Source organism: Seriola lalandi, unplaced genomic scaffold (genome assembly GCF_002814215.2).
Source record: "Seriola lalandi dorsalis isolate HSWRI2012SDOR001 ecotype SW California unplaced genomic scaffold, Sedor1 jcf7180002054824, whole genome shotgun sequence".
Classification (NCBI taxonomy): domain Eukaryota; kingdom Metazoa; phylum Chordata; class Actinopteri; order Carangiformes; family Carangidae; genus Seriola; species Seriola lalandi.
In genome coordinates this window covers 610,180-637,658 of record NW_019525377.1, presented here as the reverse complement: position 1 = coordinate 637,658, position 27,479 = coordinate 610,180, and the positions used below count along the sequence as shown (strand labels likewise).

General features: G+C 43.0%; 1 protein-coding gene across 4 annotated transcripts in view; it reads left to right on the top strand.

The window, feature by feature from the left end:
• The window catches only part of LOC111669813 (uncharacterized), an 85,563-nt gene that overhangs the window by 45,423 nt on the left and 12,661 nt on the right, over nt 1–27,479 (top strand). For 3 of the 4 annotated variants that reach the window (XM_023426268.2, XM_087179304.1, XM_087179303.1), the window contains 6 exons: nt 15,598–15,947; nt 16,762–16,950; nt 17,820–17,928; nt 20,761–20,820; nt 21,215–21,471; nt 25,625–25,681. In XM_023426268.2, coding sequence (XP_023282036.1) covers nt 15,598–15,947; nt 16,762–16,950; nt 17,820–17,928; nt 20,761–20,820; nt 21,215–21,471; nt 25,625–25,681 — 1,022 coding nt within the window. The remainder of the gene's footprint in view (nt 1–15,597; nt 15,948–16,761; nt 16,951–17,819; nt 17,929–20,760; nt 20,821–21,214; nt 21,472–25,624; nt 25,682–27,479) is intronic. The other variant, XM_087179305.1, reaches the window with a different exon arrangement.

The window sequence follows — 27,479 nt, the reverse complement described above, 5'->3', positions numbered from 1 at the left end:
CCTCCCCCCCTCTCTCTCTCTCTCTCCCTCTCTCTCCCTGCCCAGCAGCATGGGCAATCAGCTGTAGGGTCCTCTCTCCTCGTTTCCTCCATCTCCAGCTGATGTTCAACAATCTGTGACCTTCAGAAGGAGGGTTTACAGTGACTTACAGTGATGGTTTTCTGCGTAAAAAACGGCAAGAGCATCAGATTTCATTTGAGCATCCGCTGGTTTTCTTTCTTTCTTTTTTTTCATAAAAGCCTTTTTATGTTGTTCTCCCGCTTTTGAACTTTTCTCGTTTACCTGTATTTGAATCCCACGGAGTTTCTCTCTGGTCTAGCTTGTTAGTGTCCAAACTGCCAAACTTTCAGCTTCACAGATTTTTACAGTTTCACTTGTGGAGCCGAATTTACCGACCTCAAATTATCATCTTTAAACTTCTCAAACCGGGTTTGCATTAGACTCTTAAAAGTTACAGCAGCCGTTTTTACAGGCGAAATAACTACCACCATCATTACTACCATGTCTGCTTGTGTGTGTGTGTGTGTGTGTGTGTGTGTGTGTGTGTGTGTGTGTGAAGCCAATTTTTTGGAAAACATTTTCTTATCTAAAGTTAGTTCTCCAAAAACTGTGGTGCATAATACAAAATGCATGATATAGATAATATAAAAACATACAAAGACAACAAAATAACAACAGCCAACAGACACTATTGAAATCTACAGAGCTGATATCAGCAAAATGGGCGGCTACAAAGGCTTAATGCTGTAGAGACGGGGACATGCATGTGTGTTAATGAGTGAATATGTTAATAATTAAAATAATAATACCAGGAAGTGTATTTTCTAAATGATCTGTTTCTCTGCAATTTGTGCAGTGGATCGTTTGTGTCGGCATAGCTCACTTTGAGAAAAATTCGAGTAAGCTACACTATGATGTGGGTCAGAACCAATAAGGCATTTACACTGTGTTTGCAGTTTATTAGGTACACCTGGCTAAAAGTAAGTAGTACAGTAAGAAGTACAAGTATGTAGAAATATCACAAAATTATAACAATACAAATTAAACATACAAGAAAATAACGTGACGACATACAAATGATGAGAAACTAATAGATCCAAAATATATATCATAAAATGAACAGCAATAATAACAATTATATCAAAACAAGAGCAGAAGTGAGAATGTGATGCGTGTGCAATGTGAGTAAAATAAATAAGACATTAAAACATGGACAGTAATACATGGGAACAGTTATAAAACAGCAGTTAAATGGTCTTTTTTTAATTAACATTAATAAAACCTAATTGTATTAATATTCATATTAATACATTTTAAGAATATTGTTTTCCTTGCTATGATGAAGCCAATGAAAAGACTAAAACCAATGTTAATCTGTTTGTTAAAACTGATCTCAGACACAAACCCACTCTATACTACTGCAGTAAATCTTTAACGACAGTCTACAGCCATGCTAGCAGCTCTGTGAGGCTGTACTTACTGTAGACACAGCGCTGCTTTCAGCCAAATGCTAACAAAATGTAAACAAAGTGGCAGCCCACACCATAATTCACTGAATCCATCTCCTCAAGGGAAACTCAGAGCATGATTATCTCCTGAACAGAGGAAAGACTTGGGGATTCGGGGGTCACGGGTGGTGGTGCAGTCGTTTCAATGTTACCTGACAGAGGTGTCCACAGTGTCAGACTTTGTAAACACCTGCTGTAATCTGATTTGCAGAATTAACAACTCTTAAATTTGAATATTTCTAAGACCAGAATGAAAAACATAAGCTCCAGAGTTAGCATTAGCGGTCATAGCGGCATGTTCGTTGGCGGTACTACATTAACCGCAACAGAACATGTACATGAAAGGAAGTAAATGACAGTTTAGTCTGATGACGTGTGATGTCTGATGTCTTCTGACTTTAGTCACCTCGCTACATAGCTAACGTTAGCATTAACAGCTGTTTACTTACCAGTCTAGAAGAAACATTGTGAGTTCTGCATCGAGCTTCATTCCTTTACTCACGCCAGCTTTAATCTTGTCACGTCTTTTCTTCTACTGAAGTTAGCATGCTAACCAGCTAGCCCCGGCCCGCCTCATCACTTCCACGACAGCGACTCACTGTAGCCTCCAGTCTGCCCTGAAGACGCAGCACTGGTCACCGGACGTACTGTATTATCCCCTCTTGTCTTGTAAACACAACAATTGCCGAAGCTCCCGGCAAGAAACCACGTTCGGCGGCAGAGCAACAGCCCCTTTAACAGCAATAAGGCCGAAACAGAAATACTACATCCGTAACAGGATTAAACCAAGTGAAACTTGTACTACCTGAGCCAACATTTAAACAGTAGTGTGAACTGGACAGAAGAATGACATCTCTGAGTGCAGCTGCAGTGAAAGTGATCAGCAGGAGTAATTATTATTATTATTATTATTATTATTATTATTATTATTATCATCATTTGTAGCTTATTCACAATTTGTGAAGGAGAGAATTAAAGACAGAGGGGTTAGCCAGAGCCCATTTGAATGTTAGCACTAGTCACCTCTGAGTCTGACCCACACTTTAACAGAAGCAGTCCCCTGGGTTTCTTGCATAACACCCTCGCTTTCCAAGTCTTTTGAAACTAAACAAACTGTCTCATGCTTCCCTCTTCCTCTCTTTGGCTCCCTCTCCCTCTGTGGTTACAGTAGACAAATTGTTTATGGAGGATTATGTAATAATGCTCATTCATTTTCAGTCATGCTTGACAAGATGTTCTTATTATCTGGGCACAGGCCCTGGATGTGTTGGGGTTGAAAGGGGGGGGGGGGGGGGGGGGGGGGGGGGGGGGGGGCTTGTCGGAGACAGTCGGCTGTCATGTGCAGTGAAAAACTTCAGCGAGATGTCAATATGTTTTTGTTTTTTTTTGTTTTCATCAAGTATCTGTCTCTGTATCTGTCTCACAGGGAGGGTAGGACCTTAAGCTGTCTCGCTGACAGCTGATTCCCAGTGGTTCACAGGTTAGCGACATTAACTGCTGTCTACACATGTACTGGCTGTCAGTGCTTTCAGCCGCTGTCTCTGTCCTCGCAGAGCACTGAACTCACTGTATGTGATGTGTATGTGCTACACATTGTAAGGGGCCGTATCCCCCTCTGAACGTGACTTCGGTCCTCGGGAAAATTTTGCCCCACGCTTAAAACAACCAGAAGAATCTCCGGTAGTGATGCTGTCGAGAGAGAATTCTGGATTCCAGATGGTTGCACTCCTTGAAGTCGGTTTCTTTGCTCTGCAGCGTGCATGGCGTTCATGATGTGAAGCACAGAGCGTCACTCCAGAAAAACAGCCTCAGCTAAATGCCTGGAGTGTAGCTGTAAATATCTTCTCGTGTCGCTTAAGCTCACGATGTTTTGGTAGATGTAATGTTTGTAATGTAGGAGCCTGCTGAGCGTTAGAAGAACCTTTTACACAGATTTTCTCTGTTAAGTCCAAAAAATCAGTGCGAAGCAAAAACATGGAGATAAGAGCGGCAGGGTGGAGGCTGAGACCCTGAGCTGCTAGCACACTTTTAATCCCCCTTGCAAATCTGTTGTACAAATCCTGAGCAGAGTGTGTTGGGGTATTGGGTCAATTTTAAAGTGGAAAGGTCTCCAGTTCTGTTTAGCTACAATGCTGTAGTTTCCCATAGTGATATTCTATACTGAAATGAAGAGGCCTCGGAAAGCGCTTGGCTTTGTCCTGATTCAATCTATCTAAGCTGTCTACAACACAGCGGCGTCCGTCAGTGGCCCCATCCTTCAGAGGACGCGGTCCATGAAGGTGTGGCCCCTTGTAGGAGACTTCGCAGGCCGAACTGAAGTGAGATTTTCGAGTTTTTGTTTCAGCCGGCTGTGCCCGCCCTTTACCGTTGCGTCCTTGACGACATGCAACTGTTTTTCACAAAAACTTGAGGTTTTAAGGCCGTTGAACTGAGCAGAAACACAATACTTACATTTAACAGTGTAATCCTCAGGTTCTATGTCAGTGCTGTTTGCTTTCATTACCGGCGCGCAGTGAATCTTGGGATATGTTGGGCCACGAACGATCCACCTGTTAGATCCTTAAGGAGCCTTTCGAAATGGCACAGTCTAGTTGCTTGGCTGTGCAGCCTGCGAGGTTGCGGCCCCTGTAATTGGAAAGGCTACACCTATGATTTTGTGGAAACTTGTGATGATGAGTTAAGATCTCTGTGTGTTTGGTATAAGCTTACAATTTTTAAGACCGTTCCAGTGACACATAGCGAACTGGTATCGTTTTCACCTTGTGAGTCACCTTGGGGAGGCTAATGCAGACGCCTCCACACAGGGGTCACCCAATGGTTTGCTGAGTAGGAAACTGATGTAAATCATAAGCTATGACCTTCACAGTCACCAGGTCTCAACCCAGCTGTACACCTATAAGATCTTGGACAGGCTCTGCACCACGTTCATCAAACCTGGTGTGATCCCACGGCCCACTAGTTCAAACCAGTATCAGAAACATCTTTTTGGCCTCCTGCAGAATGTATTCTAGATATAATATCCACTGGAATTTGATCCACAGCTCCCAATGGAAAAGATCTTGGCTCGATATGTGGCTTTATTCCCCATACACATCTTAAATAACCCTAAAAATGTAGCGTAGCTTGCTAAGTGTGGCTCCTGTGCACGGGGGTTAATAAACTCACAGTCTGCAGTTTTATAAAGAAAGTGTTTGAACAAAACTAATTAGGTGAAAACAGTAAGTATCCTTTTGTTCAGGCTACGCAGCCCTTTCAGCTCCAGAAACACAAAGTACTGCTACTTTCAACTGGATGATAATTTGGTCATTTTTTTTAACCGATGCACCTTCAGAAACGTGTAACAGCTGTGGCGTCTTTGACCCTCTGTCTTGCCTTGTGTTACTTTCAAAACCCATTTATCAAACAGCTAATTAGAAAGCTTCTTTCATAGCTGACACTTGGCAATCAAGCTGACATGATTCACCTCTGTGAGTCATAACTGTGACATTTTCTTTCTGCAGAGTTACATGAGGGAAAGTATAGCGATGTGGTATTCCTGCGATTTGATTTTGATAGCATTGAACCCATTATTCCCCGTTACTGTTGTCGCTTACTTCAGATTAATGCCATGCGCCGCTGTCCCCTGCAGCATTTCAGCGGGCTAAGCTTCAGCCCGTCGCGGGTTTTCCAGCGAAAGACGAACAAATCCGTGTTGCAGAGCGCTTCGTCTGTTCAAGAGCTTATACTTACTCAGCAGTCAGCAGTTAATGTTTCCATTCACTTGCGCTTGCCACCTCCTTTTATCCAATATGTGCAGAGAAGATGTCTGTGGCTCTTCCATGTGAAAATAAATGCCAACCCTAAAGCAATTCTGAAACGTTGAAAATGTTACACCTGTCAGCTGAACCACCGGAGACGCCCGAATTTAAATTTCAAAGAACTAAATATTTGTCCCTACCAAGCCTGTGCATGCAGTGATTTACACCGTTATTTAATCTGATTAATTAATGTAATCAGCTAAATCAATTAAACTAATTATGGTAAGTGGTTGAAATCAGAACAAAGTGAAAATACAATTAATAACACTTGGTTCAGGGCACAGTCTCTTCACGTGCACATGACATCAGTGTGGTAAATTACAGCCTAAAAATATATATGAAGTTTTTATATATATGTATAAGATATAAGAACGTGACGCTGTGAGGATGATTACAGTCCTCAGTGATGTCTCACTCATCCCTCCTTGTGTCTCTCACTCTGCATCAACTGGTGAGCAGTGGTTGTCATATGGCAGCTGAGTAACTGTGATACTCATTGATCTGTGTGCATGTATGTTTGCCACTGTGCATGTGTGTGTGTGTGTGTGTGTGTGTGTGTGTGTGTGTGTGTGTGTGTGTGTGTGTGTGCATGCGATCCTGTGTCTTCATGTGCGTATGCTTGCGCACATTTGTCGCTAGGGGCTGGATGCTGAAAAAAAAATTTGCTCCTGCGAATGAGGGAATATTCCGGGCTGTCATGTGACTTTGTGATGTCAGAGAGAGAAAGAGAGAGAGAGAGATAGAGAAAGAGAGAGGGAGAGCAAGGTGCAATTTAGCCCCACAGCTGATCCGTGCAGTGCTCAGAGAGAAGCCGACGCGAACAGACACACACACTCACACTCACTCTCACACGCACTTCTTTTGCCTCGCCTGTAAACGCGCACACACACGCATACACACATACAATTCACACACATTTGCACATTTACACACACACATACACACACACACACACACACACACTCAAACACACACACATACATACACACACATGCACACACAACTCTGAGCTATCACTTAAAGGATACATTGCCTCCTCTACTTTCCAAGCTCATAACACTGTGGAGACTGTGGACATCTTTGCCTCCTGGACAAGAATAAAAAACGACAGAGAAAAGAGCAGGAGACAGGAGGAACAAACTGGAGACAGAGAGAAGAAAGAGCTAACTCCTCAAAAAAAAAGACAAGAAAAGGAGAAAAAAGGAGAGAGAAAAAAGCCAGAAAAAGAGCAATTCAAGAAGACCTGACAGCATAGCAGGAGAATGTCCTTCCTGTCTGGCTCGCCCTGGCAGCCTGGCATTATTAGTGGCAGCAGCGGGTACGGACAACCTTCCAGTGGGCATCAACGGCAGCAGCAGCAGCCGCAGCAGCAGCAGCACAAACCTCCCAGTGCCCTCTCTGGTGCCAACATCCCCGCGGTCCTGGCCTCCTCTCCGCTGTCACCCTCCAGCCTGGCCTCAGCCCAGCACAGTGACTGGCAGTGCCAAGGCCAGATGGCACCGGGGGGGCAGGTTACCGCTGCCTCTGCCGCCGTCGCCGCCACCACCGCCACCCAGGGGGGGTCCAAAATAACTTTGACAGCAGATGAGGTGAAATTAGGGAGAAGCAGGACTGAGGGGGCGTCGTCTGGGACGGCTGCAGCAGAGGCACCAGCAACGCCGACCTTCAGGATGCCAGCACTGAAGATAGAGGATGAGGGGTCCAGAAGGGGGAGGCTGAGAGAGGACGAACACAGACTGGGAGGGGCAGAGGGGTCATTAGGGAGCGCAGGACAAAGCCCCAGCAGTCCCCTGTCCTCCTATTCCTCCCCTTCATCCTCATTACCCTCCCCTTCTATCTCACCAGGGAGATCCTTTCTGAATTCAGCACTAGACCCTAAACCCGCAGCGAACCCGAACTTTGGACAAAATAATCTGCAACAACATCACGCAGACAGCAAAGATGGATTTTACGTCCAGGGATTTCAAGCGTCTTCCCGAGGCCAGTGTTTGCTTCCTCCACCAAAACAGGCCTCAGGGCTCGGGGAGAGAAACACACTGAACCCTTTAAATCCAGGAAATAAAGGGGATGAGAAGAAAACCGTTAGTTCTTCTGCATCTGGTGGCCTCCTCGGAAGTGTGAAAGAAAAGTCAATAGCCGGTCTAACAGGAAATCTAACTCTGAAGCCGTCTTCAAGTGTTGATACACAACCTGCGAGTACTGCTCCTTCTGCTGCTGAGTTAACAGGGGATAGAGCCGGCGCCCCTGCAGGGCCCGCAGCAGGGCCCGCAGCAGGGCCCGCAGCAGGGCCCGCAGCAGGGCCCGCAGCAGGGCCCGCAGCAGGGCCCGCAGCAGGCTCCCCACCAGCTGCAGCTAGCGGAGCTAATGCTGGCGTAGGGGAGAGCGGTATGGAGAGAGAAAGCTTCAGTCATACTGAAACGAGGCGGACAGGGCCGTGTACTCCACCCAGTAGAGGCAAAATGGAGAGCGGGGTTACAATCCGTGGCCAGTCACAGAATTTAAATCAGATGGAGGACGGGAGAATGAGCTCATCTGCTACGTCACACAGAGAGACCAAAACTAGCCATGGCGGCGGCGGCGAGTTGCCACAGCGGACAGCGGTGAGGCGCGCGATGTCTGACTGTTCACACCTGTCTGTTCCCATGGTAATGGCTGGAACGTACCCGACCAGTATGGGAGGCTCGCCCGGGATGACGCCCAATGTGCCGAATTTCACCCTGATGGGAGCAGCGTGCCCGCCCAGGGTGCCGTACCCGCACGCCGCCGTCCGACGCTCGCTCACTGTCATGGACGGTGCAGAAGCCGCTGCGGCGATGGTGACGATGATGTCGTCACGGTTAATGACGTCGCCCGTATTGCCGTCGTCCCCGCCGCCAAAGAGGCACCATGGCAGCTGCGAGACCAGCTTTTTACTTCCTGTTCCACCCCCTGCAGGAACGTCTGTTCACAGCTACCAAGACAGTAAACTGAGCGCAGCGGGTAAGACTCCTCTCGTTTGTGTGTCTGTTTGTGAGTCATGACAAAACATTTGAAGTTTCAAACCTTTAAACCTCCAGGTTTCCCACCTCCTGGAAAAAAAGTCAGCCAATCGGAGCTTAGTTGGCAGGATCTTGCTAAAGAGCTAATTAGCTACCACGCTGCATTCATGGAGACTAGCGAGAAACCTATAAGACAGAAATAACAACAATTAAATTAGTCTGGAAAAGAAGAATCCTGCACACTGCTCTCGCTCAACATCACAGGTTATTGATCATCCTAACGTTTCTGTCGCTTTAAAACTTTGTCAGAAGAATTTTAAATGATGATCTTAAATAAATAATGCCACACCCATCTTGTGTGACAATTAGTCTTTCAATCATTGACAGTGACTCTGCCGTGTTACATTCCACACATATATATACACAAAAAATACATATGCAAGAGCCATCTCAATATATAATCAAATTACTTACAAAAGTGTCTGTAGAAATGACAAATCATTGAATGAAATCATCGGCTTTGTAGCTTTCATAAGGCATTTTAAACTATGTAATCATATGAACTATTGGTATCTTGGTGTGCCGTAGATAGATCTTGAAGTCTATAAAGGATGACATCATTCAGTCCTTTAAGGGGTTAATGTTTGCAAATTGAATATCTAGTTCACTTCTGAACAGATACGAATCTTTGATCAATGCAAAGAAACGGATACATCACTCTCTACTGATTGGTTGGAGCAGAGCAAAACTAGAGACGGTCTTGTGATGAGATCATGTTCTGACCCTTTAGTGCTCAGCAGTCAGTACTTATCAGTCAGACCACGCCCATCTTTGACTTTTCGATCTCAGCTACACACCTGTAAAGTTTTGTGACTGTCGCTGTGACAAAATCTGTCGACAGACAGACAGACAGACAGACAGATAGACAGTCGTATAAAAGTCCTCAAAACCGTCTCTGTGGTACTTCCTGCGACAGTAGATGTCTCCAGGACAACGTGTTGCCATTATGACACACACACACACACAGACACAGACTCACAAGGTGAAAGGTGAAAACAATACCGGCCGCAACCCGCGCCCTAAAAAGACCTTCCTTTGTCTCGCCAGCGAATAGGATGCAGTCATTGATTATCAGCTGCAATAATCATGTTAAAGTTCTTTCATCTGCTGTGATGCAGAGCGTCATGTGTCTTTCTCAGGAGGTTTACATTAGCTACAGCGTAGTGATGTATATATGTGTGGGTGCAGGCTCATCTGCAGAACCATAAATAACGTCTTAATGTGTAACGATCACTCAAGCTTTAAATTCCAGCCATTTAAAGCTGATCAACCTGATCAACCCGGTGAATTTAAAGTCGCTGCAGAGATTTACTCGATTATGTAACTCTGTACACCATCAGTGTCACAGCTCCGACAGGATGGACCGTGACCATGTTCCAGCTTTCGTGGCGCTCCTCCTTCATCTTCGTCAGGGGACGTTGAGCGTGTGAATATCACTATCCAGCTACGATCATGTGTTCCTGTAGTTCTTCCTTCCAACTACACCTCACCTGAGCATGTGTCAGAAGCTGTGCAGCTCAGTGGCATTTGGTTAAAGAGAAGTTGTGGTACCACTTTACAAAAAGACCATCCTCATAAAGGATTTATAACTGGTTTATAATTAGGTTATTAACACTTTATAGATCATAAATAAACAATTATAATCAAGTTATAACACAGTTTTCTTACATGCAGGTTCACTAATGAGTTTCTACCATGTATAACTGGTAAAAGGAAACACATCATTACACATTATAGATGGTAGTAACTCGTTAGTAAGATTAATGAGTAGTGAGCATTAACTTGATCTTGCCAATTAGTGAGCCTGCATCAGTGTATGAAAACTGTGTTATAACTTGTTTATAATTGGTTATTTATGATTAATAAAGTGTAAACAACTGAATTAATAACCTAATTATAAAGTATTTATAAATCCTTCATAAGAGTAGTGTGGTTGTAAACTGGTACAGTTGTTGACTCTGCCCTCTTTTCCCACATTAGCTGAGTCTGAAAAGAGGTTTTAGAATATCAAAAGTGGGTTGCCACATTGCAACTTGTTGGGTGTGTTTAGTGGCTGAACCTCCCAAAAATGGTTGTGAATTATTTGGCTTGCTGGTTGTTACAGGTTATTGTGGTGAGAGAGAAAGAGGAGAAGACACAGAAGCCACGAGTTACCGAGTATAACGACCAGCACAACCTTCACTCTGACCGTTTCCTGACCTTGAAATTCACTTTGCCCGTCTGTGTATTCTGGTGCCAAGCGCAATGTGCACTGTGCACAGGTGGGGAGGAGGGGAGCAAACAGGTGAGAGGTTTATTCAGATGAAGCACTGCGAAGCTGAGGCGACGGTGTTGCTGTGCTGAGAATAAATGTCTCAGAGGCACGTGTTTCTGAAGCGACGTCACTCTGCTGGTATTTCGGTGATTTCATCAACAAGATAATTTTTAATTAAACACAGCCAATAGATGCATCTAAATGAACGTTTAATTTGGATGAAGCAGGGGACAGCGATGAAGCACTCTACATTCATTTACAAATTAATGATTGATTGTGACAGTATCCGCTGTCCACAGCTGCTTCACACTGCATGAAAAGCTTCTCCTTCGGTTCATTAGATTCCTGCAGCCGTCTGAAGGCAGCAGGACACGTATCAATAGATACATAAATAGATAAATGTGCAGCCTCCGTTTTGACACCGCAGAGCAGTGCCATTACACATGAGCATCCACCTGTATTAATTCTCCTGCAGATGACTGTTTGTTGACATTAGCGGGCTCCATTTGTAAGATAATGTCGCACACTGCCGTAGAGGTGTGGAAGAGCGGCAGCACAAACATCATATCCTTTGCATTTGTTATTTCCTCCGCGTCGGCGACAGCCAGAGCTGGAGGACATATTCACATTCACTCAGACAAACATTCACTTGGATTCAACGATGATCTGATTTGATTTTGGTGGTGAAAGGTCAAAGGTCACGGTGACTTGTGAACGCGATATCTCCAGGAACTCCTCAAGGGAATCCCTTCGACTTCGGCACAAATGTCCACCGGGACTCGAGACTTCACACAGCAATTAGGACAAAATTTCACAGCGATGCTTAATATTTTTATATGACTCTGGATAAACAGGGATGTGACCTGAAACTAGTCTGAGTGGCGGTGGCAGACAACCGCGAGGAGGTCGTTCTAGTTTACATAGAAAAAGTGAAACCACAAAAATCCAACCCATTATCAGTATTAACACTTAGCAGCAGTAAACAGTGCATTTTGTGGTTTGTATTGATCATTGGACTGAGTGAGCTTTGAGGCATAAGGGGCGAGAGATCAGTGAGTTTTGGAAAAGTTCAGATGATAAAATGACACGGACGTCCTTACCTCCTCTAACAGGAGGTTTAATAAGGTGAATCTAAATGGGGAGAACAGGTTTTGCCAGATCATCACTGCGTTTCCTTTCATTTTTATGAATGTCACCTAGATATTATCACGTCTTCATATTTTATATTCACATTCTTTGAAATGACACAGTTTGATTTATCCTGGGAGGAATTCAGCTGAGATTTTTCGGCAATTGAGGCTGAGAGTGATGTGACAGAAAAAGAAAGAGGGAAAAATGCATGAAGGGAGTTGGCAGAGGATTATGGGAGGACCGGCCCAGGGCTTAGCAGTTTATTGAATGAATGCTGATTTGCATTGTAGACTTATTATATGTCTCCTTATAACAAAGTTAATGAAAGAGGAACCATCCATAAATATATTAATTCAATTCCCCCACCTCCCTGTAATGTCTCCTATCCATCTCAATTCAGTAAATACGTTGTGTTTCTCCCTCTGTGTAATGATTTATCCATCCACCCTGCTCTGTTTTTCAGACCGCAGTCGACAGAGAAAAGCTGGGACATTGATTAGATATTGACTCTGACTGTACTCATTCAAATATAGAGCAGCTATTTCTAGCATCGTATGTGTGAGCGCGCGCGGATATGTGTGTGTGTAGGTGAAGAGCTTCAAGTGACGTGAATCTTACAGATTTTAAAGGCGCACGCCTCCACAGACGCACACTGACAGTAGACAGTGTGTCTGCAACTTAAGGTGTTTTTTCCATTTAGCACTCAAATAGATCACAGCTGCACAACAACACACACACGTACACACACACACACACACATACACACACACACAAAGAAGTACACGGCTATAACAAGAGAGGTAGGCCAATGGGAGTCTTGAAGTTTGAGCTAACAGGAACCTCAGACACTGATAATACACAAACACTTCACTAAACAGATGGGCTCAGCCACCGTTTTTCTTTCTCCTGCTGATTTGCATAAAGCTGTACATGCTCGCCAGGACAACTGTAACACGCTCCGGTATCAGTCACTCCCTGGCTTTAACTCAAGCAGAACATTTCCTGTGTGAATCACATGGCACCAAGAGATACCGTATGAACATATCACCGCTAAGCTAGAGCTAGCCAGCGCAACACGGCTTCTTGAGAAGTTTCACATTCGCTGATTTCCTCGAGTTACAATCCTTGACATGTAAGCCCTGCTTCATTCGGCAGAATTTAAATACATATATACAGTTTACAGTGCAGCCAAAAAAACGCTGTTTGTTTTAATTAAGTAGTCAGTCAATAATATTAACTGTAAAGATGTGATTTCACGCTGCACCCCGTCTACGAAGGTCAGCTGAAGATTTCGTTAAGCACAGCAGAGTTAATTTAATCTCAACTCAGTTTAAACTTGCAGTGCAGAACTTTTATCTCCCCCTTCTGGCAGCGCGAGTAATTACACACACACTGTACTCTGAAATATTTTACTAATACCAACTTTTCCCCAGAGCAGTACAGTGGATTACACACTGCGTCATTTCCTGTGAATCTCAAGGCCAATTTGAATCCAACACAATTTGATCACAATTAAAACTGCGATATAGATTTAATTACTAAATGTAAATACATGTGCAGACCATAAAATATATCAAACATGGGGTTTTGATTGAATGAAAGTATTCTAAGTTTAAAGAAAGTGTCGGCACTAAACTAACAGCAGGAAATAGTAAACAAAGCTTTATGTGCATCAATAAAACCCCTCATTATTACAGAAACAGGGTTTTAACTAATGTTAAACATAGTTTGTTTCTCACTGTAAGAATGTCACTGAGCACAAAATCAGTGTGTGTGTGTGTGTGTGTGTGTGTGTGTGTGTGTGTGTGTGTGCAGTGTCATGTGGATTAGCACTGTGTTTGTCTGTCAGTCTATTGATTGTCCTGTCTCTCAGTGTAGGAGCTATAGTGGTCAATACATGTGGTTCATGTGTGTGTGTGTGAGACAGAAAAGGAAAAAGTGTGTGTGTGTGTGTGTGTGTGTGAGAGAGAGAGAGAAAGAGAAAAAACCACCTATAGCAAAATATCCTTGCACCAGCTCCATGTCTGTGTATGTTAGTCATGCTCTGATTTACGTGGCAGTCAACTCTCTCTCTCTCTTTCTCTGTCAGTGACAAACACACACACACACACACACATGCACACACACATGCACACACACACACACTCACACACACACACACACACACACACACACACACATGCACACACACACAGACACACGCAGCTGGTTGCCAGCAGCTGTGTATTGTAGCGTGGTATGAGATGGATCCTCTGTGTTCTCAGCCAGCAGTCTCAGTCTGGATGAGTCATGTTGCTGGTCTCGCAGGGTGGAGCGATACAGCGACGCAAACTAGCATGTGCAATAAACATCGATTAGTGTCGGGGTCAAAAGGTGCCATCCTTTTTTTTTTTTTTTTTCAAAATAATGAAAGTATAAGTTCAGTTTTTTCTACGAGGCTAAACATCCTCTGAGCTCATTCAGTTTTGGCTCCCTTCACTTAATGCAGAGAACAGAGGGTCAGGTTGTGCTCCCACCAATCTGTCAGCTGTCGAGTTGCATTATGGGTAATTTAGCCGCCAGGTTTTGACAAGGAAGACGAATGCATGGAATAGAAAAGGTGATATCTCTGAATCTGTTGCATCGATTTCGATTCATCCGTTGTGTAAAAATCCCACAACGATATAGAGGTGAAATCAGTGGCGTGTCTTTTTATTGCCTGGGCGTTTCATCGCCTCTGGTGGTCAGGACCAAGCGGTAACCTCCGAGGCTGACAAATGAAGCCAACGTGGAAAACTGCAGTTCCTGTAATGGCCGCTTTAGTCCGGCTCGATCCCGATCAGTCAGATTCGGGCCTCGGGCTGATCCAGTTTGCAGCCAAAGCTTAAAGTAACATGAGGAAACGTATGTTGTGTGACGGCAGTGACCTGGTCTGTTGTTTCAGAGGAGACAGGAATGTTTCACCCTCTCAGGACAAAGGGAGAGGAGAGGACATATCCAGGCCTGTCCAGTGTCATTGTTATGTAAGAGATGTCTCGATGGCAACAAAGAACCCCCGTCTCTTTCTGCCCTCCGCCCCTCGGCTCCGCCGCCCCGTCTCTACATCCCGAGCCCCCTCCGTCTCTGCCTCCGTCTGCTCCGCTCACCTTCCTCCTGCTTTCACTTTATTCCTCCTTTTTTTTCCTTTCTTGCTCATGCCATGAATCAGCTGTTAGCAGCACTGGTGCTGCAACCCCGTCTGACCTAGTGTTTCCTCTGAGGAGGGTGGATGTCTCTGATGGTGTTTTCATAATCCTGGCGCTCGGATGAAGAACACTGAGCCCTGACATCGAAGGACATTTCACAGCTTTTTAAAATTCTGATTCAAACAATCTACATAAATGTTTTTAATTAAATAGTTATTTTTATAATCATATTTCTAATCCTCACCTGCACGTACGCTGTGACACATGTCGCTACGTCAGGATATGACACTGTCCTATTTTCCCTGCGTCAACGTGTGTCGACTCCCGAGAGAAGCTGCGTTCACTCTCCCGGCTGAAAACATCCAGGCCAGCTCACTCATGACAAGTGTAGAAAAGTACAGAATGAAATCATTTTCTGTTGCAACCCTGACAGATCCCGTCTCAGACAGTTTGTAATGGATGAGAAATTGTGGAAGAATGACAAAAACTCTTTAACAATACAACTTATAAATATAAGACACAGAAATAAAGTTTATGTTTAAACTGTTTTGCATTCACCACTGACCCCGTTTTAGTTACATGTGAACAGTTTCACCTTTGGAGACATGAGAATCAAGTTCCTTCCGATCTCCTGTATCCACGTTTAGTCGTAATTGTTTCGGTAAAATAGGCTGAAAGTGACAAAGATGTTTATTTCTCTCACAGTGAAATCTGACAACAAGGAGAAGCAGGAGAAGACAGAGACCCTGTCCGGTAAGACGGAGAAGATCGACACCTTTGACAAGAAAGAGATAGAGGAGCAGCAGAAGAAAGACAACGGGTCAGACAAGAACCACAAGTCCGAGAAGATCCTCAAAGACGAGGACAAGATGGAGAAGATGAACGCGGAGAAAAACAACAAGGCCAACGAGAAGGCGGAGAAGGTGGACAAGCCGGAGAAGACCGACAAAGACGAGAAGAAGGAGGAGGAGAAGAAACTGGCTGAGAAGAAAGAGGAGAAGGGAGGGAAAGGCAACGGCAGCAAGACCCTGCCAAGCCCTGACAGCAAGAGCAAGGTGGGTCTCACACACACACACACACACACACACACACACACACAGAGTACTCAAACGCACTGCTGTCCAAACACATTTGGTGCATTACCACATTACACACTCCGGCGGTGGCAGGGTGTCCGGTGGTTACAGAAACAGTCCCGTCACCCAAAGGTCACAGTGCTGAACTCTGCCGGTGTGTAACTCAGAGGCTGTGTCGCACCGTCCACTTTTATTCAACCTCCTCCTGTCGCGGTGTGAACGCTTCACAGGAGAGCCGTGAGCCTACGACAGTCAGGAGACAGAGGTCAAAGGTACAAATACATCGGTGCGCACTTCAGCCGAGGCCAAGCAATCCTACACGTCTGTCAGATCCAGTTATTATCTGCACTAAACTGTAGAAAGTCGTAGATCTCAACACCATAAATATGTGTATGGTTTTTTTTTCATCCATACATGGGGACTAACTCCTGATAGGGATGTCGCGATTGATCAGCCATGAAAAATACGTGATCGGTAGATTGGAATTAATGCTTCTAGTCACCAATCACCTTAAAACTGTCCTGTGAGTATTTCTAACATCGCAGGACATCAGTCTCACAAGTTGTGTTGTGTGTTTTCTGTGTGAATGTGTCCCAATATCTGAGGCCAGATTTCCCCATCACCTATACTTTTAAACTGCTGCTCATATTAATTACATCTTAGGCTTATCAATTAATAATTACCAGCTCATGAGATCTTTAAATTGTTGATTCAATTCAATGATTTCATCTCTGCTTTTTCTTTCTCTTCACTTTCTTTTACTGTTATTATCTTTTAACGCCATAATCACCAGGCTGACCTTGGTCCAGACAAACCAACCTCCACCAAACCACGTCCGTCATCTCTCTCCACCAATGGTGAGGCCACCTCGGCCAAACAGCCCTCCCCCTCTACAGCCTCGACCAATAAAAAAAGCCCTCTACCCAAGGAGACCACACCCACCGCTGCCAAGCGACCACCAACACCTGCTGGCTCCACCAAGGTCAGTATAATCCATAAGATATAATATACCATAACATAACATAGTATAGTATAATATATACAGTATATATGTATATACTGTATATGTGTGTGTATATTAAGTTCATGTCTGCTGCTGAGATAATCACTGACCTGAATCTAATATTTGTTAATTTGTCTGAAGCTGAATTTAATGTTTATTTTGTTATTGAACAATAGTTTTGCCTCTATGAACATATCACACCACACTTATAATAATATATAAAAATGTAAACATGTCATAAATATATAAATGTAGTAGTGTAGTGTATGATAATTAAATTTGCAGACGAACAGACCTTTTATTGAGGAAACACTTGTGTTACCACTGACTTTTGATCCAAAAGATAAATGAAGATAAACATGAAGCACTTGCCTTGTTTGGTTTTAAAAGCTCCTCATGGTCCGGTTTGTTTTTTCAGTCTGACAACATTAAAATCATCATTCCTTCTCCCGCTCTTGTTTTTTTGAAGACATCTGTCTGTCTGTCCCATTTCCGTCTCTGTCCCTTCTCCCTGTCCTCTTCACATATGCACATTTTGGTGGTTGAAGGTCAAAGGTCAAGGTCACCGTGACCTCACAAAACACATTTTGGGCCATAACTCATGAATTAATACACTTATCATGACACAATTTAACACAAAGGTCTAACAGGATGAAATCAGGCGACTCTTCACACCTCTGTCTTCACCATCTTTGTTTCCAGTCTCTGTCGCATGAACGGTGTTTGATAACGCAGTCTTTACACAGCAGTAACAGCAGTAACAGCAGTAGCAGTACATACAGACATTAACATAAATAGTCTTATAGACTGTCACCCACAGCTTATCTCTACTCTCGTCTGATTTCCAGACTCCAGAAAATGGTGAGAAACGCCCATCGGTTCCAAAGGCCACGCCCACACCACGTCCAGCTGCCAGTAAGAACGGCTCCTCTGCAACTGCTGCAAGCAAAACTGCAGGTACGTATTTACACACACATACAACACACACACACACACACACACACACACAGTGACAGAGGTGATATTTCCGCTCTGCTTTGGCCGGATCATAGTTGCCGCCAGTGCGCCGTGACATCTACAACAGGACCTGAACTCTCTACAGCGGCTGGAACAATGAGTCACAGTGTTGCCTGGCGCCGCTCCAGGCAACAGGCTAACTGACTGAATCGCTGCCATATGTTATACTTTATTGGATTGGAGTGCTGAGTTTCGAAGGCACCAGACTGGTATTTTTATCACATCAGCAACAGGATCTCACCTCTCTAAGTGACGGAGCTGTGACTCAGTCTGAGCCCTGTTCAAACAGTCAAACAGATATTCTGCTTTTTGTACATTCAGCTCAGCACCCTCAGAGAATATGATTCATTCACCCAGTTCACAGTGAAGCATTTTATCTACCGCAAGGTGCATATTTCATTTTAGTTTAGCACGAGTGAACTCCGTTATTTTTGTGACTGTTGACCCGATGGCTGTTCAGTCAAATTTCATGATGAACTCGCCACATGATGGCAGCATTACGAACACCACTTCATCAACATGATGGACATCCTGTCACACCTCCGTAAACAGTGAAGTGACTCAATGTTGCTCAGACGGCAAGTGACACATTCTTCACCTCACCGGAAGCCCAAGAATCTCCTGTACAGCCGAGCGATCGGGAACACGTAGCAAATCCTTTCTACAACTTTTATTTGAAAAATTATATGATGAAACGCTGATTCACAGCTGAGGCACATGTGGGCACAATAACTGGACAATAACAACCTGATAATCCCACAGCCATAACATATAATCACATTGTTTTATGATTTTTTTTGGCTGGACTGCTCTGGTTTCCCAGCTGCTCGGGAACAGCAGGGAGGAGGAGGAGCACTTCCAATACACTGAGCCTCGCATCCATTACAGCAAATAAACTACTTTCATTCCATATATCATTATTACTAAAGGAGGCAGAGGGATAACTAAATATAAGACGCACAGAGCAGAGGGAGCAGGAAAGAGAGAAGTCTTCGGTAACGAGGCTTCGTACTAACGACTATTACCGACTCTACATATCAAACAGAGGGAGTCAGACATAAAGACCTGCCTCTAATAAAAGTCTGTGACTTTCTGGAGTTGAAGTAAATAAAGACTACAGTATTGTGGATCCCAGACGGAGGCTGTGAAAAATAAAGACAGTCTCTCTCTCTCTGAGTGATCATGTTACAGTAAAAACAGCTGAAATCACAGCTCAGTCTCTGACTTTAATTGTGTGTTTGGTGATTTTGTCAAAACGACGTCACAGTTATAAAATCAGAATTTTGACCAGAGGCGGTCCAGACATATACTAGGCTTAGACTTAGTCTTGTTTTTTTATTGTCCAGATGACTCACCTCTTTGTTTTTATGGTTTTATTGATCTCGCTGGTGATGCTGCCTTTGGTTTATTTGCACCATAATACTAAGACACTTTAATTGTATTTGTGATTTGCTTGTTTTGACTCTGTTGCCTTATATTACCTGCATGTTTTATTCTGATGCTTTGTGTAACGCACTGTGTAAAGTGGGTTTAGAAAAGTATAAAGCTATAATATTATTATTATTGTGTTATTATAAAGTTGCCATAACTAACAAGTTATTATCAAACAATTCTCTTATCACATCCAGCAGACACAGATGATAGCATTCATCTGGAGCCTTGTCCTTAGCTTTTTGCTACAAACAGCGAACTACAGCTGCTGGGAACAGGGTCGATGAGATCAGTCAGAAACAGTTAATGTGCTGTAAAACCAAAACCAGGAAATAAAAGAGGCTAAAATGCCAAAAAAACTTGAGTTATTATTCATATAAAAATGACTGATCAGTGGAGCTTTAAAGTCCATCTGAAAATAAATTAGATTTTTTTTTTGTCTGCTGCAGTATACATACATACATACATGCTTTTTTAAATCACTTGTCCTGTGAAATCGAAAGGGAAGTATTTGTCTTTTCTATTTTTCGTTTCATAATTGTGCCCCTTTAGTTTTGCATACATTTACCAAAATACTGTGCTGTGCCCGTCTATATTTTATTAAGCAGTAATGTCAGCGTTCTGTCACAGGCAGAGCAGACAGTCACACAGGGTCAGGCAGCATTATGTTACACAAGAGCCACAGACTGAACAGCAACCATTAGCTTTCATGCTAAAATCTACTTTAGCAGCTTAGTTTGCAAGTGAGCAAATAAAGATTGACTGGGGGAAAAGTGCAATGCTAGTGAGAGAGAGAGAGAGAGAGAGAGAGAGAGAGAGGGAGCTAATTACATGCATCAAACAGCAAGTAAACATACCCGTAGCCTATATGCTAACAACACTGTTTGCCCATGAAGTGTAACTACAGTTATTGCTTTGTCTGTCTGTTCCCAGGTGAGAGGAAAAGGAGCATTGTGATTTTTAAAAAACACGTATACACTGTTTTTAAATTCGTTGATTTTAACAAGCTCTGTCAAATTATGAGCAACGTTTACAAAAGCAAAGCCAGAGCAGTGAAACAGATGCTGCACACTGTAAATCTGATCTAAAAAAAGAAAATCTGGCATTACACAGATTTTTCCTAAATAGAATACAACTCATTTGAACATATGGCAACAAAGCATGCTAGCACTGTTTCTCAGTCTGCAACACAGATTCTACAGCCGGTATTTGTCCAGAACTACCTGCGTGCTGATTCTTAGTTAAACAACAGTGTGGCAGAAGTGATAAAGTATTTGGCTATAAGGCTACCGGTGTTTCATATTAGCGTTGTTGAGCTTGTGTGCTGTCTGTACTACACAGCTAACAAGAACGACAAGGCTGAGAGCAAGACGGGAGAGGCCAAGAAACCCAAGACTGCAGGTAACAAACAAAGACACATTTGTGCTGGCATTTAAGAGAAGTATCCTACAAATGTCACCAAAATGAAATAAAAGTTATGGACAAGGTTGTAAAAGCTGCTTAAGGCACCTCCAAGGGGACAATAAATATGCTGTAATTTTTTACTGCCCATTTACACAGTAGAAGCACATTATATTTAGACATGATGTACTGAGCAATAAGTTTACCTCAGTAATGAGTACGAAGATCACAAAGTCCCCTTCTTTCCTCTTTACTAGATATAATATGTGGCTTGTTGATGATGCAATTGTACGGTCACTTTTTACCCCTTTGAACCGAGACATCTCATCTTTGCTAATAATCACTTTCCAAGAGAATTAGAAGTTGTGACAAGTTCGGCTTCCTTTCTCTGCAGCTCGTCCTCGCCCGGCCTCCACCACCACTCCTGGCACTCCGGCTGCCTCCACTAACGGTGACACCAGCACCAGCCACCGCCGCCGGGTCATCACCAAACCCCCCGTGCCCAAGCAGACCCCGATGGAGAAGAAGCCGGCAGTGCCCCGTGCTCATCGAACCCCCCGGCCTATCAACGCCCCAACACCGGACCTGAAGAACGTCCGCTCCAAGATCGGATCCATCGACAACATCAAGTACCAGCCTGGCGGAGGAAAGGTAGGACAAACCAGACAATACAAGGGAGCTCTGTGATTCGTGCAGAACGGCCACGCACCTGCTAATATTCCTCAGTTGTTGCAGCATTGTATCAGCAATGATTTGGCACCACTTAGTTTGCAATCCAAATACTTGCTATGTGCTGTACGTCATCATTACATGTTTTACTCGGTGTACTTCCTCTACACTTGGACCAGACTGTCAGAATAAATGTTAAAACGTTAACACTGTTTAACAGAGATAACAATTTCTTTAAGGAATATCAGCTCTCTAGTTTGCTAAGAAAAAAGGATCACAGGCAGTTTTTGATTCTTGTGCATCTGCACTGAGAAGTTCATCAATCATCTACTTCACGATAATGACATCGGACAAAATAATCACCATAATAATCAACCACAGGTTAATGACAACAGCTGCTGCATAATAACATATAAATGAGTGATCACAGAGAGCGGTAGAGGCGACAGAAAGAGGTCCTGAATGACGACCACGTCTCAGTGGGCTCACTGAGGAAGGTTTCAAATCCCTCCATTAAAACAAAGCAAAGAAAAAAAGGAAGGAGCACAAATAGTTGTATGTATTTCTATTTTATGAATGCAATTACTGTGTCACAGTTGCATGAAAAACACATGTTAAAACTACAGTTTAGTTTCTTGTCTTTAATAACTTAACAAATTGTTTTTTACTTTGACTTAAATTTCCGACATCACATTCAAATCTCAACTTGGGAGGCGACTTTGCAGCCGAATGGTTAGGTCCCGTACCACATGGAGTCCCCGGTTTGAGTCGTGGCTCGACGGACCGTTTGTATTTCCTGTCTCTCTCTACAGGTTCTATCTCATAAAAGCATAAATGGCCAAAAAAATAATAATAAAGAAAAATCTAAGTGAAGGGATGTATTGTATTTCAGTGATGTCCAGCAGAGAGCAGCGTAGGCCTACCAACACTGAACGCAAAGCACTGTTGATTCCAATATGAAAAACAATTAACTGTCCAATCACAGCTTAGAAGTGGAGCCATGGGCCAGAATTAACGTCACAATCTCTGACTTGACTTGACTTAAATGTACATTTAAAGACAAACAGGCACTTTGCTCATTTCTACAGCACATCTCAAGCTGACTGAAGTGCTGTACGACAGGACACAAAGAGAACACAGGCAGAAACATACCAATGACAACAAGGGACAAATACCAATGAATTATAGACATGACAACAGATTAAAAGATTAAAGGGCCAAACAGGCCAGCGTATAAAAATGTGTCTTTAGCTTAGATTTAAAAGCAGCGATGGAGGGAGCTGACTGCAGGGAATAAGGTCTGTGATATAAAATGGGGCCTGACCATTTAGAGCCTTGAAAGCAATCAGCAAGGTCTTAAATTGAATTCTACAATGGACAGGAAGCCAATGAAGGGAGGCTTGGGGGGGTGCTCTCACTTTTTCGGACCAGTCAACATCTGTGAAGCTGCATCTTGGATCGCCTGCAGACGAGCTGGGGGATGTCCTTAATTGAATGACTTTTTTCTATATCATGGAAAGGCACAATTTGGCTTGAGTTTGGAAATGGTTCTTAACTGATAGTAACAGAAGAAGAAGAACAGAAGACTGAAGTCTTTTAATTTTATTCATTTATTTGTCTATTTATTCACACATTTTAGGCCGTTTTCCTGATGTGTCCTTTTATTTTATTCCAAATTTGTGGATTGTTTTCCTTTTAAATTCCCCACCTTTCATTTCCGGTTTTACTCACTTCAATACATCATTGTTCTTCATCTTTGTTTTCCCGTCTTTGGTGTTTCCTCATTGCAGATTTATTAGAATCACAATAGCATTTCCTCAGTTCCTGTCATTATTGTTTTACTTTTATTGTTTTTTTTATTTATAACATAGTCATTTATTGCTCTGTGCGTGGATGGGGATGATGGTGGGCGGGATTTTTATTTTTATTTTCTGTAAAGCATTTTGTGTTAGATTATTTCTATGAAAAGTGCTATACAAATTAGGTCTGATTGATTGATTGTTTGATTAATACTCTGTAAACAACAATGCTCAAATTAGCATTTGTAATGAGTGATGAGTAGGAGAGGGAATATAATACCAGCATGCCAACATTCAAGCGGTTAACACACATCCTCTGCTCTTTATTTGACAAATGAAATGCCCACACCATAAAAACTCATATATGACTGAGCTCAGCACCGCGGACAGTGATTTCTTATACAACCTCACCTAACCGAAGAGAGGGCAGCTATACGTGTCTCTATTTATGCATTAGGTTTCCTTATTCCGTCCACTTTTTATCTGTCATTTGTCTGTTGATTCGGTTCAACATCCAGCGTTATCATTGTTGACCACGCCTAATGCTGCCATTTGTTTCCCCGCACCCCCCCCCACCATCCTAAAAGGTGCAGCCACAATGAAAAACATTTTCTGTGCATGTCAGCTATCCTTTTCCGTTGTGATGAAAGTGTGTTCATTGCTCAAACGCCTAGTTGTGCCGTCAGTGTTTGTGGCCGTCTGTCTTTTGCGCTGACGCTTTGAATCACAAACATCGCCTCTCCTCCTGCAGCTGTGCCGTGTGATTTAATGTGTCTGTCCGGTTCGTCCTCTTTCCATCTCTGCTGTGTTGTCTGTCGTCCTCTCTGAGTTTACTGCATTATCATTACCAATGCATAAATGTGTAACTTCATAGCAGATCAAGGTTGAGGTCATTTGAAGAAGTAGCTTAATATTTGGCTTCTATTTGCTACATAGCAGTCAGACATGAAACTGGCACTTAATTTATTCTTCCAACCACTATTTTCATCTTTTTCTTTAATTCCTTTTAATTAATTCCTTCCTTTATCTTTCCATGTGTTTGCATGTTTTCACGGTTGCCTCTTCAGATCTTCAAATTTAATTTGTTTTCTTTAGCATTAGATATTTCTGTCTGTTAGTCTGGAACTGCTCCATTTCAATCTCTGCTTTTCTGTGCACTTTCATCTTCTTTACTTTCCCTTAAAGCCCTTCTACCTGGTCACACTGGTAGCACAGGCTAACATACCGCAGTCACTGGCTGGGAGACATCATCTCCCCCTTATTTATCCAATGAAACGGCATGCTCGCTCCTTTTTTCCAATACTCTTTTTCATATTCACAGCGACTCCTCGCTTCCTCAACCTGTGTCACTTAGACATGATTACATGGCCAATTAAAGTTAGATCAGTGTGGAGAAGGAGCTGCCGCTTTCTCTCCAAAAGAAGAGTCACCGGGGGGGGGGAAGTGTTGCAGAGTGTCTGGTTGTCGGCGTCACACTGACAAAAACAAAATGTTTGGTCACTATTCAGCCTCTCAGGTTCATGTGCTGCAGGTCTGGTCCTGCTGCGCCGCCTCACTTCGCGTTTCAGAGACGTGCTTGTCCTCTTTCCATCAGTCTATCAGAGTGAAGCCACTAAACGCACACAAACACATCGCCACCGTGCATCATCGCAAGAGGCACTGACTCATTCAGACGCCAGTGATACTATTATTGACTTGTCTGTTATGTATTTTAATATTTTCCATTCAACAGCAGCTTATTGATCTAACAACCTTTCCATCCTCAGTGTTTTAGGGATTGGACTGGTGGTTGTGTGTCTGAACAACAGTAATGTGACATTTGATGTGTTTTTTCCTGGTTGTGTATTTATGCTGACACTCTTTTTGTGCTGACATTTGATTGTCAGGATGAAATTGTCTTACATCTCCATTTTACTGCCAATTAAATGGCTGTTATTATCCATCTCATGCAGTGTATCTGACATGTGTACACGTATGTTTAATCCACTTCCTCCTCCCCCATTTGACTGACACATTGTTAACTATTAAATGTAATTAGTGCGACTGCTGTCGATTATTTAAAATTATTCATACACCCACACATTGGGCTAAAGCTTGGTTCACTTTGCTTCTTTTTGATCCACGCAGTTATTTTCCATGCAGTCATATACTATGCTTCCCTTATGATTAGCTGTAGTAGCCCATACACCCGTCTGATCGGTCCAGCCCTTCCCCCCGCCCTCGCTCCACCTGGTCGGCACCTCATTCCCACCGCTCCACCTGCTCTTCCACCCCGCTGTGTTGTGGCATGTGGTTTGTTGGAGGTTCTATTGACCAGGGGGTGGTTGTCTTCCCAGGTCTCCTCCACCCCGAACAAGACATCAGACCCCTGTGCCCCTGCGGCCAAGGCCAGAGTGAGTCCCCCTACCATCTACACCCTCACACCTCACACACTCCCACCTTCTCTCTGCAGTAACCACCCACACAGCCCATTCTACATCCACCCAGGACACACCACACCCTCTGCTGTGCCCTGTTAACACTACCTGAAAATATATACAGCTGACTACTTTTTATTATGAATATTATTATCAAACTGTTTTCTTCAAAGCAGAATGAAAGGGAGATTTTTTTTTATGATGACCTAATATTTAAAATGAAATAAATAAATAAATAACCTTCTTGTGGATATAATTGAATTTAACTGTTGCTGAACATTTGCCAGAGTCAGTTGTTTTAATTAATCATTGACCTAACTGAGAGCTGGCCAAAACGGACTCACGGATACGACAGTCAGATATGGTGTGTCCGGGTATTTCCCCCTAGACTGACTTTATAAAACAGATGTCTGTGAAACTGTCGACATTAATATCTTGAACTCTTTGTATTTCAAAAAATTAAAATAACTGAGCTAAGCTAGTAATGTCAGTTAAACAGCAACGTCTAGCAAACGTTGGCTACCATTAGCTAACATTTGCTAACATTAGCCATTGGTTAGTTCCTTTCATTCATTTAATGAAGGAAGGAATCAGGCACAAAGTCTTGATCATTTATTTTAAATGAATTTAAATTTAACGAGTCCATTTAAAGCTGCTCTACAAGCTGCTCCAGTCAGTACAAAAATGAATGTTAAAACAACCCAACAGAAAACACTATAGCAGCAGCGTCATGCGGTCGCAAAGACGTTCTCTCAGCCTGGGATAAAAAGGGGGAAAAAAACTGATAAATACAGAAATATTGTTCATAGAAGTAAAAAACTAAATCTCCTCTGTTTTTACAGCTTAGCTCGACCTCTGCTTCTATACTTGCAAAATGCCTTTTGTATGTTGTGTGACAGATTCATAGGTCTCATATCATAATAGTCCATCTGAACTCCACGGTTTCTTCTGATTTACATTTTCATTTCCATAACACCTCAACATTTACATGCACTGAGCTTAATACACTGTTCAACACATTCAACCAAATCTCGCCATCGTCGTCGACTACACTTCTATATCCATCCAAACTCTCCAAAGGACACCGCAGTGGGGACTGATGACCGTGTTTTCTTAGATTTAATCATTGAACATAATTAAATTAATTGATGTGGCAGCCATGTGTTCCTATGTTCTATCACTGAACATTGATTTTAGTGCAACTAAAGAATATTTCCAGTGATGTCACTCTATAACAGACGAATCATACCTGTCTATGTGCTCCACTGCAAACCTTTACAATTATTAACTACACCGATAACAAATGAAGCTGCCACATTGCAAAGACAAGAACTAGCAAGTACATGATAGAAACAAATAATACACATGCTACACGTAACCAAGTAGCTGTTCCTGGATTTGTTTACTTCCTGTGTGCTAGTTGTAGATGTATCCCCTGCGCCTGATGACATTACTGTAGTAGATACACATCAGTGGTCGCATGGACAAGCACATAGAAGGAACTTACCAGTGAAAATGTGTGTGTGAATTTGTAGTTGAAAACTTTCAGACTTCATGAAATGCAGTAGCTTATTTCTGTCCTTCAGTTTCACCGTCTGTAGGTTTCACTGAGTTATTTTCCTTTTCTTGTTGTAACATGAGGAAACATGTGCAGTGTCCCCTTTAGTTGCCAGGATTCAAACTAGTCTTTATGGAACCTGAAGAGGCCTGATGAACCGCAGCCTTGCAGCTACTTTAGGGCTATTGAAATTAATTAGGATGTTTACAATGGGCT